Source organism: Scylla paramamosain, chromosome 13 (assembly GCF_035594125.1).
Source record: "Scylla paramamosain isolate STU-SP2022 chromosome 13, ASM3559412v1, whole genome shotgun sequence".
Lineage (NCBI taxonomy): Eukaryota > Metazoa > Arthropoda > Malacostraca > Decapoda > Portunidae > Scylla > Scylla paramamosain.
Genome location: NC_087163.1, coordinates 1,978,955 through 1,994,750, shown reverse-complemented (window position 1 = coordinate 1,994,750; position 15,796 = coordinate 1,978,955). Strand labels below are relative to the sequence as shown.

Below are 15,796 nucleotides of genomic sequence, written 5' to 3'. Positions count from 1 at the left end.
CAGCACAGTCACACTCGCATCAAATCTCTGTCGCAGCAATAACACCTTGATCATAGCAAGCATAACCGTATCAGACGCACAGGTGATATACACGAGAAGCGGAAATACCATAATGATGCTAAAAAGGCCTTCAGCTGTAGTCAATTAAAGTAAACAAACAGATCCTTGCATAGATGGTTAAATAATCATAAATTCTCTTCTCATCATATTTGCCCATGGTCAGGAATGTCACGTCCATATCTGTAGAGAATGAATAGTTAAGAGATAAATGATTAAGAGATGGTGAGTCAGGTGAGTGGTGGTGCGCGGTAGATGTCACGCACATAGTTACCGGTTCGTGTGTTTCTTTTCCCTTGTTCGGAGCGAGCAGTTACAGACGCGGCGCAGCATCCGAAAAGGTGAGTCGTCCTTGGTGGTAAGTGCTGTATATAATTATATCTTGGACTATGAAGGCGCACCAACCCTGTACTTAGTGTAGTGCAGCCCTACTAAGAGGCGCAAACTGAAGAACACATAAGTATACCTATAAAGGAAAATTACGCGGCGCACTTGCTTGGTGTGGTAGTTCCCGAATCAGTGGTGTAGATCTATCATACAATACGTTAGGAGTATGTACATTATGCATCCGTGGTTGTGTATCAAGTGGAAAAGGAATTAGGAGTGTGTGTGGTAAATTAACAACCAGAACCGCCTCACTCCAGCGGCCGCATTATTATGTCATTACAATCGTTATTATTATTATTATTATTATTATTATTATTATTATTACTACAGCCTAACTACTATATTCAAGAACCTATTCATTCTGTAGACAGTTGTAATCAGGACGGTAATGACATAACAGTGAAGTATACAGTATTGTTAATAATGTTACTTGCCAGAGAGAGAGAGAGAGAGAGAGAGATAGTGTGTTGCGTCAGGCCGAGTGAGGATGACTTAATTCTGTAATGCCAAGAGATGCCATAAGGTACGAGTATTTTAGTTCGCCGTGTGTTCAAGAAAGCAGTACTTTGGTAAGTGTGCACTGTGTCGTCAGATTATTGCACGTGCTTATACAACTACACGACCATGGACACGAGTGAACGATGATTTACTAATGAAAAGTTAAATAAAATAGATAAGATTTCATTCCACTGTCACGCGCTGATGCTGCTGCTGTTGTGTTCTGTGTTTACTTAGTTGCATTTTCACAAGATTGAATTGAACTCGTAATTTCCCATCTAATAACTTTTAAACACATTTTCTTTAGGTATTTGTATATTATTTGCACACACCTCTTCCTCAGAGAGAGTATTCTTCTCTATTTGGAAAACGGCATTTTATTTCCTCTTCTCGTTAAATTTCGTGGTTTATTGTGACTTGTTGCGTATTTGTTCACCGTAATTATCTTTTCCATCTTTCCTCCAGCTTAGTTACTCGTGTGTGTGTGTGTGTGTGTGTGTGTGTGTGTGTGTGTGTGTGTGTGTGTCGCGGTGCTGGGACATCTCGGGAGTGACGCGTTTTGTTTCCAGCAAGGTGATCATGCAGCTCATGGCTCAGCTTCAATGGCCAGCGGCGGTGGGAGCTAGGGGGCTGTCGTGGCTGTGGAAGCGCAGTCGTCGCGTGGCTGTGGCGGCTGTGGTGGTGGTGGCGGTGGTGAAGGTGCGGGCCTATGTCCAGAAACAACAGAGAAGGTATGTATGATTGTGGAGGACTTCTTCATCTGACTTGTTTAAAGTAGTAGTAGTAGTGGTAGTAGTAGTAATTATGATAGTGGGAGGGTTGTGGATGTCATTATATATTTGTCTATTTGTTACTCGTATCTACATATTGTGGTATTTATTACTATTGCGTAAAGCGGTTTTGATCTGGTGGTAACTATATTTTCTTCTATCAAAGTGCACTCCATTGTTACATACGCCATTGCTTTCGCAGTTGTCAATCTTCAGGGATGGCTTAAAAGTAACAGTTCAGGGGAGGGTTAGGTAAAATTATAAATTACGACGATAATGACAATAGTAATCAGTTGCATTATTTTACTTACCAGAGGCAAAAAAGTACAATTCTTCAGTGTGAGGGCGGGATTCTGGAAATCTACTGTTATGAATGATTTATTTTTTTCATACTAAGAATTGATGAGTCACTTAAAAGAAATAATAAAGGAATAAAAATAATAATGGGTGAATATGTAATCAGTATACTATTTATAAGTTGCTGGAAAGCGAGAAGAAATGCCCGAGTGATTTGTGATTACAGAACCATATCTCAAAGGGTTAATTGCACGGGTATTCGGTGTCAGAAGGTGGTAAGTGAAATGAGTGAGGCGCTGTGGTTGAAAGTGGTGGTGTTTCAGGAAGCGGTGGGAGGCGGCTGGCCAGGATGTGGTGGTGCTGCACATGTTTGTGCGGGGGAAGAACTTGCCCAACCTGTCCCCGTTCGTGCTCAAGCTGGAGACCTACCTGAGGATGGCCGACATCAAGTATGAGGTAGGTGTTGAACCTTTTCACTGCGATATCCAATAATTCACAACACTAGAAGTAATGTATGAAATCTTTATAAGCAGATACAAGAAACAAGAAGATTAAAACAAGTAAATAAATTTTGCTATTTTCTTTTTTATGTAAAAGGGACGCCGGTTAAGGGCAAAAAAAAAAAAAAAAAAAAGAAATAAAAAAAGTCTGCTGAGGCGTCAGTCCCCAAAAAGGAGTCAGAAACGATCTTCAAAAATTGAGGATAAGTGTCTGGGGAGTATGATGTTTGGAAGTGGGTGTAGAACAAGAAGAGATGTCTCTGGTTAGTAATTCATAGAAAATGTGACAAATAACTGTGAGGGTCAAGTGGCGTAGGAGATGTAACAAGCTGAGGTGTAGACAAAATACTGAGGGTTAGTACAGGATATATCAAGTAAAGCATTCAAGCCTGACAAAGTAATATTTATAAAGAAGATGAAATACTGAATTTCGACTAAAATTAATAATGACTAAACAGGTTGTTGGTGATGAGTGAATGGAAAGTTTCTGAAGAAGGCAAGACGTATAATGGTTTATAAACAGGGGTGATAGTGGACATCAGGGCCTGCTGTGTGTCGGTCCACTGGCGTGTTGCAGCTTTCCCTATGTACCATGAGGGTAGCGAGCCCTTGCGGATTATTCATAAGGATTAGAAACGTGATTTTTAGGAATGCGGATCTCAAGGATGATGGTGCGCAGTATATACTGGAGGTGCGGGTAAGCTCATGAATGTTGTGAGCATTTTCGTTACTTAGTGGGAGGTTAAGTTGCCAATAGTAGTTCCACCTGCACATGTAAAAAGCTTATCTATATATTCAATCTTGTTGTCAGAAGGTATTATCGCCTTTACCCTATCAACGTCACAGTGGAAAGGTCTTATGTTTTGTCTTGTTATCGCGTCACTCTGATTTACCACAGCCCGGCAACAGTTGTTCGTCAGGCACCACTTCCTTGTTTGCCTCGCACTGGTGCATTCACTCAATGAAGGCCACTTTGCTAGTTTAATTGAGACCTGCCTCCAAGGGATTGTATAGCGCTCTACTACATTAGTGTAAGAGAATTATCACTTATGTTTGAAATGTTTTGCAAGCCAGTGAAAGCACTCAATCTTACAGCATCATGAACTGTGGTGTACGTCATGTGTGCCTTTTATGATCTGTAAAGATCCCTCTTGGGCTGCAAATCTCAGCTGGCTTGCCGTGTTGCCAGATGAAGCTCCTGCTGGACGGCTGCAGCAGAGGAGCCACCACCTTTTCTTTTCCAAACATTACTTCAGTGCTTGTTGAACTTTTCCTTCGCTACTGTTTCATACAACAAAGCTTTGTCGTACGGACTCATCCACTGACTTGGAATAGTGTCCCCTTAATTAATAAATTAACTTTTCTAACCATGGGATCCTTTGGGTTGCATGCCAAAGCCGAACAGGTGATTTCAGCCTTTGGTGTCTATGCTAAAAAAAAGAAAAAAACTTTTCTTTAATGGTTCATCCCTTGCTGCATTCGGATAGACATAGAATCAGGAGCGAGTCACATTGTCCACCCTAATTATGAAGACTTGAGGATGTCATGATCTGATTTGAGTAGTTATTGAGTCTAGTCTAATATCTGGTGAGTATCATCTTTGCTCTTCTTGGTCTAGGCTTCATCTTTCATTTCACAAGCTTCGACATTTGAGGTTACCGTCATCAGTCTTGAACTCTCAATGATCTTTCTTGTGTAGTGGTGCCACTGTGATAATGAACCCACTGATATCACATGCTTGATAGGCATCACCTCAAGTGTTCATGACTTGCACAACATGTCTGATAACTTACAAAACACACCAGAACTGTATATTAGTCATTTAATTTTGCTGGCCCTGTAAAATTCTTAGGCTTCATTGCCTACTCGTAAAATGAAGAATCGTCTGTAGCTTTTCACTATTTTTCATTGCTTATAATCAATTTTACAACGCCTCCAGTCACACAGACTGGCCCTTCGGCCCTTCTTGCCAGTGTTGTTCCCGCTCTCCCCCCAAATGTATTCTTACCGAATGGCTCTTCCTGTGGGCCAAATTTAATTTCCTCCATCCACTATCTGTGTTTAGTTCCAATGGAATTTAAACGATGCCGTTTATTTCTCTGAGACTTACTCCACAAAGATGATACTTGCAGCCTCAGATCGCTTCGTCACTGTTGCTGGCGTGGGCGTAGTGATGACGCAATCGGCCTTGTAGGAGGCTAGTTGTCGGTAACAAATGTTTGACGCTTAGGGATTAAATTCCTTGGTAGATCAGTAGTATCTTGCTCCTTTCATTAAACGTTCGGTCAGCGTCTCGTAAATACTTCCGACGAGACACTAAATATTGAAGCGCGGGGACGCTGGAAACACCTTCAAAGGATAGTAATAGTGGTAGTAGTTTGATCAAATGTTTACAAGATATATAGCGTTTTTTTTTTTTTCATCAATAGCTGGTGAATAAAAACCTAGTCGGAACTAGAATAATTTTCCCAAAGAAAACCATAAATGCATAACATTAATATTAACATGTTAACAACTCTCCCACTACACAATGCATGCAGTTGACCTTGGCTGGAAGCTTCGCCTCATGGTGACAGCTCGGAAAACACCGGCACTCCTTGTATCATCGTGCACTACGTCTTGCTTATTTTCATTCCTTGGAATTATTGGACATTTATATTATAATCGTACTACAGAAGTTGGAAAAAAGCTTACCAGCCTTTTCTTGGTGGCTTCACCTCGATAGATTTAGTGCTCGCCACAATCTAGAACTGTTATCTGTCAACCTGCTGAGCGAGGCCTCATATCAACTGTTGCCTTCATTGATGCGGATGTGGATGCGCTACAGCGGGGTGACAAGAGCCGGTGTTACCAAAGATAACTGTTTCCAAACTGAGTAACTCGTCTGTCTGTATCCACCACATGGAAGCGTTTATTTGCTTGGCGTAATTCAGAAGCTGTCTGTTCCAGTCTTGCCAAAGACACAGACGACTCCGGAGACACTTTTTGAAACGCGACTCGTGTTTCAAAACGTTTCACAATGACGACTCGGGTTTCAAGATGACGTTTCACGGAAACGACGCGGATTTCAAGAAGATGCGAATTCAGAGACATATCACTCGGGCGATGATGACGAAACGGAGTTTGAAATTAAATGATCTAGGTAGGGATGGAGTCGTTCTTCTCTAAGTCAGTGATGGTGCATCCTTCCTGCCTATCATGCTGGCCATCATGAGCAAAGAGCCACAGTTTATGAATGGCATCCTTAATCAATAATGGCGGAAAAAAAATACACATGAATTGTATCGTAAGTTGTGTATGACAACAAAATAATTTCACTAGATACATCACATGTTCCTTCTGCTTAATGAGGGTACAATAAAACTTGTACTAAATACGAACCACATCCATGTCATAACAATCAGTATTTTGGCAAAGTAGGTAAAAGAGGTGCATCACAAGTCTTTGGTCACGTGTCCAGACTCGTGACTACCATCTCAGCAAATTATTATTATTATTATTATTATTATTATTATTATTATTATTATTATTACTATTATTATTATTATTATTATTACCACCATCATTTGCCGTTTTGTATTACATAGTACAATGCAGTAGGTTTGCTAGAAAAAAGAAAAATATGAAGATTCCATATGCTCTCAGGTAGACTACGAGGAACCGATGGGGTCGAAGGGCAAATCCCCGTGGATCACACTGAACGGACAGGATCTGGCAGACTCCCAGTTCGTCATGGAACATCTGGCCTCCAAGTTCAACAAGGACTTCAGCTCCCACCTGAGCCGAGAGGAGAAGGCCACGGCGCACGCCCTCAGGATCATGTTGGAGAACAATACCTTGTGGTGGGTAGCGGGAGGGAGAGAGAGAGAGAGAGAGAGAGAGAGAGAGAGAGAGAGAGAGAGAGAGAGAGAGAGAGAGAGAGAGAGAGAGAGAGAGAGAGATATTGATTGATTGATTGATTGATTGATATGTGTCTCACTGCCTGTCTTTCTGACTCCTTGTTTGTGTACTTGCTGACACGTCTATCCACGCGTCTGTCAACATGTTTGTCTTTCTACTTGTCTTTCATTGTTCAGTCGTCTTTTCTTTCAATGTGTAGATTAATTAAAAAATTATGAAAATTATAAACGTTTCATGAAATAAAGTTTTATTTATTTATTTATTTCACTTATTTATTTATGCATTTATTTTTTTAAGGTAAGAATTAGGTGACAACATGCTTTATCAATATACATCATTCCTCTCTTCCCCAGGGGTCTGGCATACTGGCGTTACGTGCAAGACGGCGGAAGGGCGATACTGACTGGAATGTACGTGCCCTTCTTTGTGAGGCTGAGTTTAACAGCGTTTGTCCGGCACTTTAAGAAGTTAATCTGGATGCAGGGGATGGGGCGACACAGTCCACATGATATAGAATATCTGTGCAAACAGGATCTGGCTGCCCTTGCTACCCACCTAGGTAAATAGGCTGGTTTGAGGTGCAGTGTACTGGTAAACTCTGGAACTTCCTGCCAGCTTCTGTATTTTCTCTTCTGTATTATTCTTTATGTTGTCTAGCATTGCGTAATTGATGCAAGTGTCAGTGCCATCAGCATTCAGTGAGCTAATACTACTTGCACTTCTTTCAAGACGCTTATAACTGTGGATAATCCCTTTCTGATCATTATCTTTAGGGACTGTCATCTAGATTGGGCCTTCCTTTCATGCATTTGTTGTTTCCCCAAGCCAGAGCCCCGCTTACAAAGAGACTTATCACATCATGCACACATTACTGATGAGCTTGTTCCCAAATTCGAATTATTGGTGTGAGATAAAGGGACAGGGTATTAGTTATGGTTTCTTCCTATCAGGTGACAAGGACTTCCTGATGGGGGACAAGCCGACCGAGGTGGACTGTGCCGTGTTTGGGTTCTTGTGCCAACTTATGTATGCCTCAGCGGGCTCCCCCTATGCCAGGATGCTGGAGAGTAAGTCCAGCCCTCTGGGAACATTTGCTGCCTGCTTCTCTGTAATAATAAAAAAGTCTTCTATATATTTATAAATTTTGTTTGTTTCATGTGTATAATTTTGTATGTATTGTATATTTTGAGTATTCATCCTAAAGAATTAGTTAACTATAAAGCAATGCAGTACATAAATTTATACACTAAATACCATGTGTTCAGCAAGGTAACCATTCATTTTGCAATAAGTAAAAAGTAAATAGAAGTCAAATGAAAAAACTAAATTAAATAACTAGAAATTTTAATTCCAGACATGTCCAAAATCAGATAGGATTATATATAATACAAAAAGAAAGCGCTCCTGCTACCACCCTCCTTTTTATGATTATTGTTATTATTATTTATTTATATTTTGTAGTAGAATAAATTTTATATACTAACGATCTCTTCCCCATCTCAACAGCTGACTTCCCTAACCTCCGCTCATACTGTCTGCGTGTTAAGGACAAGTTCTGGCCTGATTGGAACGCCTGTCTTGACCCGCCCCAACCAGTATCGTAACGCCTCCACGCGTCTTCAGTCCTCCTCCATCAGTTACAGTGGAGCCATAGGAAGATGATGACAAGAGATTATTTTTTCCCCCACAGTCGATATTAATGTAAATTTCCCCTACCGATGTGTGTCTTACAGAGAGAGAGAGAGCAGTGATAAGACCCTTCCCTCTGTCCTCTCATCTTCCTTACTCGTATGTAGAATCGAGTAGCAAGGTTCCTCAGTACCAAGCAGCGGGTTTTTGGTTACCAGATATTAATTTCATGTGCAAGTTCTTTCTTCTTCAAGTTCCTTCTCTTTATCCCCCTTCAGCTCCTTCTTTCCTTTACTTTTCCTCTTGACTCTTGATTTTTTTTCTAATTTCTTCATAACTTCTTGCCTGTGTTCTCTTCCTATCTTCTAACGTATTCTTTTATTTTTTGTTTAAATTTCTCGTCAAGTATGGTACGTTTTTCTTCTTTCCCTTACGAGTATGTGTAAATGTGATTGTCTTACTGATCGCTATTGGCATTAATGGCATTAATACATTTTCTCTATACGCATGTATATATGTTTTACTGACCCAAGCAATATAAAATTCTCTCTCTCTCTCTCTCTCTCTCTCTTAGCTTCTCAAATTTCATCCGGGGGAAGTGTAAGAACCTGAAGATACACGCTGAGCAACATAAGCCACAAGAAACAACTGTAGATACCACCTGAAGACTGACAACAGTGTGAGAAAGACGCAGGAGTTATCACTAATGAACATAAGACTGGACTGCATATTAAAAAGAAACGGGTAAACAATATCAAGGAAATTATGGGTATGATAGGTAGGAGTTATTCATTAAAGGATATTACATGTAGAATCTATTTAAGTCGACTGTCCGTCTGCATGTGGAGTGTGTAGTCTGGTCGCCCTCCCGAAGGAAGGATACAGAAACGATTGGAAATGTTCCCCGCTTTGCATTAAAATTAATTCAAGGATTAATAGAAATTGTTTATGAAGAATGACAAGGAACAGATATGGCGCCCAAAGTAAATCGCAGGCTGGGTTGGGAGATGCATGAAATAAATGTACAAGATTCTAAATGGAGGCTTAGGATATAGAGAGTAATACAGTGTTTTAAGTATGATGGGGATCAACCCGTGGAAAGAGAAACTATTCAGGATGGGAAACAGCCAAATGAATTTCTGGTCAAGAATTGTACGCATTTGAAACAGCCAACCTACAATGTCTTTTTGACATTAACACCGAAAAAGATAATAAATAAAATAAATAAGAATAAAGCTTGATAAAACACTCGAATAACTAAGAATTAGAATGTCTTTACTGAGCTGTTAAAGTTAAATACCAAATGAAGCCGCCACACAAAACTATACATGAAGAAGAGATATAAGATCTCTCAAATGCTTCTGATACATTTGAGGCAATAGCAAAATATTCAGTGAGGAATATCAGATCACCAATAGAACGACCACGACGAAACCCATATTGGCAGTGAGATGTACGTAAGGTTGTGAAATTATAGATATTAAGACTTTATCTGTTGAGAAGATGACATCACAAATAAGCCATTTCCAGGGATGTTGCAGTCACTGACGAAAGCGCTGTCCTTCCTGTGTGCTATTCACTGAATTCTGTAGTATGACAATTCGGTGAAGCACTTATCTGAGAGGCGAGATAATTGTATTTACTACATGATATTGTATTTCGGGGATTATTGTTACTGTTTATATTAGCATTACTATCAGTTGTCCTGTTCACGCTTAGATTTATCACACCACTGTCCTTGCATGGTCATGGTGCATTGCGCATGTTGCTGTAGCATGACGAAATTACACACACACACACACACACACACAGACACACCTCTGCAGTGACAAAAAGCATATTTTGATCAAAGAAACCAGGCGTGTGGACCCCTGTATCTTGACACCTTGCATGACAGTGACAATGATCCTCGTTATGTCATTTGAGTAACCATAGCAGACAAATTTATTGATGGGAAATGTAACTGCAGGCACAACACTTGGCGAGGGGGGAAGTCCTCTGTCAATGTAGAAAATGGAAAAGAGGAGGATCGAAAGAGGATCTCTATATAAAATGTGAAAAAAAATATAAGAGATGAAATAATAAAAAAAAAGCAAATTGAAGCGTGGTAAGAATAGAATAAGGAAGCTTAAGAGTCTCCCTAGCTTCCTGGGAATAGAATGTAGCGCGGTTGTAAAGGCGAATTCCCGAGGTATCACCACCTGACTGTCATAACAAGCATCAGCTGATCACGAGTGCTGTGTGAACTCGAGAGGTTTGAGGCGAGAGAGGGAGTGACTGATGGACGTATAGCATGGAGGAATAACGGAATAGAGAGGCTTATGAGCTGTGCACTCTGATATGGGTACGAAGGATTGATCGCCAAGGGAAGCTGGTGGTGACGTGAGTGAGTAGCAGAAAAATAGGTGATATAGAGTGTGGGTGATAAAAGGGATTCGTGACTTATCATGTGTCGCCGGCCGGACATACTTTCATTGTGACGTAGTGAGGACAGCAGAGGGTCTTGGGACTGAGGTAGTTTAGAGTGTCAGTGTGTGTGCTTGTCACCAGCTGGGAGGACAGGACTCGCTAGCCGCCTCACCCTCAGCCATTACTCGCTCGTGTGGGTATTTAGGGAGGAGTATACCCGTCTTACTCAGGTAATTCACTCTAACATGTTGGTATGCTGCAAGATAAGCTGATATGTAAAGAAAATAGTTAATTGAGCATTAATTTTTATTCATTTCGACATGGAGGAAAAAATTTTTGGTTAGCTCATTCATGCCACTCCACTTTGAGTCCTAGAAATCCAAGACAGGATCCACAGGACTGATGCAATGGTTGGATTGTGCTGTAATGGTCTACATAATGAATATGAAATACTGTTTAATATTAGGGTTATAGCATTTCAGAGTTACAAATCTACCACACAGCAGGGAGAACAGAAATAGCCAAAGAATACTTTATCCTGTGAATACCTTTCCATCAGACCAAACTACTGCTGAAGATGTCTGTAGAGTCAGCACCAAGTGATTTTCCAATTCCTGAGGTGAGATGCCAAATGGCTTCCTGCCATTCTTTGGGTAACTCATTCTGCTTCCTTTACACTGAAAATCCAAGTACTTTAGATAGGGGGAACCAGTCTGAGCAGAGGTGCCTGTGAGCCTGCAAATGTCCATCACATTCCAGTATTGCATGGACTAATTTATTCTCTCTTGTATTTTCTTCTGACTTTGCTTTTTATACTTTGTTGATTTTCATAAATAATGAAGGTCCTCTAAGAATGGATTAGCTGTAATCTTAACAGCCTTTACAGTAAATCTGATATTTTGCTTATAGTCATATCAGTTTCAGTTGTAGTTTATCTGTTAATGTTAGGCATTGCTAAAAGGTATAGTCATTCTGACTTTACTTTCACCCCTCTTCTGGTCCAAATATTATAGTTTCAAAATTACTATTAAGTGTATATAAGAGATTTCTCTCTGTGGCTGTTTAGTCACAGGTACCTACATATTTCACTAATTATGTACTTTTCCTAGATCCCATCATGCCTGCAGCTTCGCACTGTCACAAAAGGCCTCATACCATTAGCCGAGTCCAAGAAGCTGGACAACTACCGGATGGGAGCACATGTGTGTCTGTGGGCACGGCAGGAAGGCAGATCAATGTTTGGGGAGTATCGGGCAGCTGTCATGGTAGGTGTTATGTCTATGAAAATATTATTGCAGTATTGCTGCTGCTGCTGCTGCTGTTACTATTACTAACACTAATCTTTATGCTGAGTTGCTCCATAACTTACTAGGGTTGAATTTGGGTTTTGATTCATGAATTTGATATTTATAGTATGTGGGAATTGTGGGGAAAATATTTTGTTAGAATGGCAAATTGATTATTGTCTGTTGTTTGTGAGTTTAGAAAATTAATAGTTTATGATGGAGACATTCATCCTAATTGACAGGAGATTCAGGTAGCCATACATAAAATAAAAAAATGAGGCTGGGGAATTCCAGGACTTCTAAAGTACAGAGGTGGAGGAGAGGGAAATATTTATAATGTACCTATACATGAATGTTCATTGTTTATGCCACCCTCCCAGAGTACAAGCAGAGTACAGCAGTACAAGATGAACAGAAAAGCCAAGGATTCTACATTGCTGCTTTATAAAGGGAACAACAATAAAGTAATGTAAGGATTGTAGAAGCACTGAGAAGAAGTCTTGTGAGCTTCTGGTAGTAGGTGTGTGGTATTGTATTGTAGATGTAATTGGGCTGTAAGAAGTAACATTGCAGGAATTAGCAGGGAGCAGGTGGCTTTTAAGATTAACTCAGAATAAGTCAAGGTGTTGGGAGCATTTAGAGTTGTCTGGGTATAGTTGTCTTGCCTGGAAGCTCTTGTGATGGGTTGACATAAATCCCTAGTTTGTCTGGGCAGCTCTGAGGGGTGTTGCAAGTGATGGAGAAGTCCTCAGCACCCTACTCATGATGGACTCGCATGTTGGTAGTTATGGTATGGAGTTTAGATGATGTGAAAATTACTGGCTTTGATTCTACAACATTGAGGTGTCTCAGCACAAATAGTCACTGAGCACTGATTGTTGCTAGTATAACCAAGGCATACATCCCTGCTGTGTGGGCTTTCTGTATACTCTTCAGCTATCCTTTACTGAAAAAAACTTGCTTGCTATCATATAAATCCCATCACAGCCATGCCCTTGGTGGAGCTCTTCATAATGGGTAGCAGGTGTAGATAGATACTAGACATCTCAGACTACTAGAGTATACTAAGTTATCAGGTGATTTGGTGTCATCCAATAAACATCACAAATATCACATTTTATTTTCTGCAGGTTTCCTCATCTGGTCAGTCCTTACCACAGATACATTTCATTGCAGATGCAGCTGAGGTTTGATGGGACCTTTGGCTTCCCAGGTGGCTTGGTAGATAAAGGAGAAGATATGGTGGAAGGCCTCAACCGTGAGTTAATGGAGGAAATTGGCTGGGATCCATCAACTCACCCAGTAACCTGGAGTGACTACTACAGTACTCAGGTGAGGGTCACAGTGTTCAAGCTGCACCATAACAAACTAGGTGGGGACCACACCACTGCACTACTTAGTAACAAACAATGCAGAGTACAGGCACCACTGAAGTACACAAAGTACCATGGCACATGAGCTTCCTTTCTGCCATATATCAGACTTGTCAGTGATTCAGTAATCCAGCTTTATTTCTGTAGTTCACTTTTAAACCATAGTAAATTGCGATCAGCCATGTAATTTAATGCATTTCTCTACCTAGAATGTGTAAGTAAGTAGATTTAGGTGATATTTATATAAATCATTATAATATATTCCTGACATGTATACATAGAAAATTAGAATAACAATTTAATATAAAAGGATATTTTCTATTTTGTTTCAAACACTGCACAATGATTATATTGCATCTTGTTACTGAATTAAGTTATATGGGTTGAAAAGAATTATCAGATAATAATTCCATTGTGCTTTGCGCACAGTGGAATAATTTTTATTTTTGTCTATTCCCAGTCCTGAGAGCCTAGTTATGTGAGGTGTTCAGATATTTAGGATTCAGTGAAGAAGTGAGGAAATGAGAGCAAGGATGTTTGTAGGAATCCTCACTCATTTTTGACAATAAAAACTTGAAAGTGTTAATGTGCATATGAGATTCTGAGTGCATTAAACACATGTGGTATTGCAGGTGGCTGGTGACCGCAGGCTGGTACTACACTTCTTTATTAAGGAGGTGACACTGGAGCAGTTCATTGCCTTGGAGAAATCTTGTCTTCAGAGTAGAGATTATGGCAAGGAGGTGAGTAGCTTCTCTGGTAGTTGTGACTAGAAAGATTCTACCTTTGCATGGATTGTGCCTGTCATTGACACTTGTTTGTCAACCCATTCAGAGACAGATCGGGGAAATAATTTTCCTGTCTTTGTCCACACACTATATATATACTTGATTGCTGCCAGGGCAGTATCCTAACCACTAACATAAAACTAAGGCATGATGTAATGAAATTTATATATGTGGGCTGTCTTTTAAGTTTTGGAAAATAAGAGTTAGCAACAAAACCGTCTTTTCCAAGTGTAACTCATTCCTGTCCACACATGCTTTTTCAATGACAGATACAGTCTTGGGAGGGTCAGTGGAGAGTGTGCTGGGAATTTAAGTTACTGATTTAATTTGTATTATTTCTTACTATAATTTCCTTTTTCATGAATAGAGACTGTCCAAGATTTGAACCCCTTATAATACATACTTGGTATTAGAAAGGAAAGTATTAGAAGATTAAAAATGCAGGTATGAAAGCTTTTGCAGAGTGTCAGGGGCCTGGATGCAATGTCTGTGATTTTCTAAACATTAGTCAATGGTTTCAAATTAATGAATAAGTGATGTGAATTGCGAGCACCTCAAGTGTCAACATTGCTTAGAACTAAGATTAAAAACTGTTCTTACATCAGTTGTGCACATGTGTTGTGCTGATGTAGTTGTGTGCTTCTAATGCAAACAGCAATCTTAGTGTTTATGGCAACAACAAAATTTCACCAAAACCTCCAAGCAAAAGTGACCAAGATTTAGCTTGGAGTTACCTAAGTATCACCAAAGGACATCCTTTTGTGTAAATCCACTGTTACTTTGTACCTGAACATAGCAGTGAGTGCCTGAAGTCAAGATATACTGTTTTTCTTTTTATGATGCCTTGTCTGAATTGTTTAGCAGTCATCTAGGTACCTACATCTAAGAACTTCCACAGGGGGATAGGGGGTGGCCATGACAGAAAATCTTAATTTATTCCAGCCCTTGTGTTCCCTATGTGCAAGCTCTGATGCTGTCATTCTCTTCTCACATGTTCCAGCACTGCACGTTCCCATTACATTTGAGGTCATCCTCTTACATTCAGCCATCCACTGCATCTACCGCACTCATATACTATATACACTATAGGCATTCATGCAAAATATATACCTGTTGCTTCAGGTAATGGGCAGCGTGCGTGTCCCTCTGTACACCATGGACAACATGTACAATGGCCTGCCAGCCTTCCTCAACAACAAGTTTGCTGGCACATCAAAGCAGCAGTTGCTGCTTGCACTCCATCATTCCAAGCTGCTCACAGAGCATGAGATCAGTGATGTGATCCTCAAAAGCCAAAATCTTAAGCTGGCTCCCAATAGATTTTAATGTATTATAATGTATGTCTGTCTGTCTATCTACTAGAAAATAATTGGTGTTGATATGCATTGTTGCCGCAAATATCCTTATGAAGAAGTCTGGGAAGCAGGAAACATAATATAGGTAACAGTTTTTATTTGCAGAATTCTTGTCAGTCACTTAAAATGATTTGGATTGCACAAAAAATTGAATTACGAAGTGTTGAATCAAGGATATTTTATTGGTATACATATATACAGTATTAGTGTATATATAATTTAAATATTGTTTATTGTCATTCTTATAAGAGAATAATTTTTCTTTAACCTACTTATAGGTTGCAATGTGAATAGTACTGAAAATACAGTTTTAGAAATTTGTAAAGCATTGATAATGTAAATATTAGTTCTAAACACCTTTCTTCTTTGTACTTTATCTGCTTTTGTTGTAAAATATGTAAAATAAAAGGGAAGATTATCAACCATCTCCATTCAGTGGATCCCTGGCCAGGTGTGTGGTGTGTGGTGTCAGGACAAGTCAGCATTTCAGGTGTGTGAATGATGCCAGTGACATGAGGAAGAGGCTGAAAATGGCATTACACTTTGG

At 39.9% G+C, this 15,796-nt stretch overlaps 2 protein-coding genes across 8 annotated transcripts; both read left to right on the top strand.

Annotated features, from left to right (window-relative positions):
• The first annotated feature begins 15 nt into the window (after window positions 1-15).
• On the top strand, window positions 16-8,548 carry LOC135106308 (failed axon connections homolog). 3 transcript variants are annotated; one of them, XM_064015183.1, is made up of 8 exons: window positions 16-82; window positions 371-398; window positions 1,512-1,673; window positions 2,333-2,469; window positions 6,159-6,351; window positions 6,763-6,968; window positions 7,360-7,476; window positions 7,916-8,548. In XM_064015183.1, the coding sequence occupies exons 3-8, from the start codon at window positions 1,522-1,524 to the stop codon at window positions 8,011-8,013; spliced, it is 903 nt and encodes a 300-aa protein (XP_063871253.1). In that variant the 5' UTR covers window positions 16-82; window positions 371-398; window positions 1,512-1,521; the 3' UTR covers window positions 8,014-8,548. The 3 variants fall into 3 exon arrangements, with proteins under 3 accessions (XP_063871253.1, XP_063871255.1, XP_063871252.1); XM_064015185.1 differs by lacking the exon at window positions 16-82 and having other exon boundaries at window positions 386-415; XM_064015182.1 differs by lacking the exons at window positions 16-82; window positions 371-398 and adding an exon at window positions 933-967.
• Window positions 8,549-10,246: 1,698 nt separating this feature from the next.
• On the top strand, window positions 10,247-15,671 carry LOC135106309 (U8 snoRNA-decapping enzyme-like). 5 transcript variants are annotated; one of them, XM_064015190.1, is made up of 6 exons: window positions 10,247-10,677; window positions 11,007-11,066; window positions 11,557-11,712; window positions 12,910-13,065; window positions 13,739-13,849; window positions 15,017-15,671. In XM_064015190.1, exons 2-6 carry the CDS (start codon window positions 11,025-11,027, stop codon window positions 15,218-15,220), a joined length of 669 nt encoding a protein of 222 aa, XP_063871260.1. In that variant the 5' UTR covers window positions 10,247-10,677; window positions 11,007-11,024; the 3' UTR covers window positions 15,221-15,671. The 5 variants fall into 5 exon arrangements, with proteins under 5 accessions (XP_063871260.1, XP_063871256.1, XP_063871257.1 ...); XM_064015186.1 differs by having other exon boundaries at window positions 10,276-10,677; window positions 10,922-11,066; XM_064015187.1 differs by having other exon boundaries at window positions 10,276-10,677; window positions 10,914-11,066.
• The last annotated feature ends 125 nt before the right edge of the window (window positions 15,672-15,796 follow it).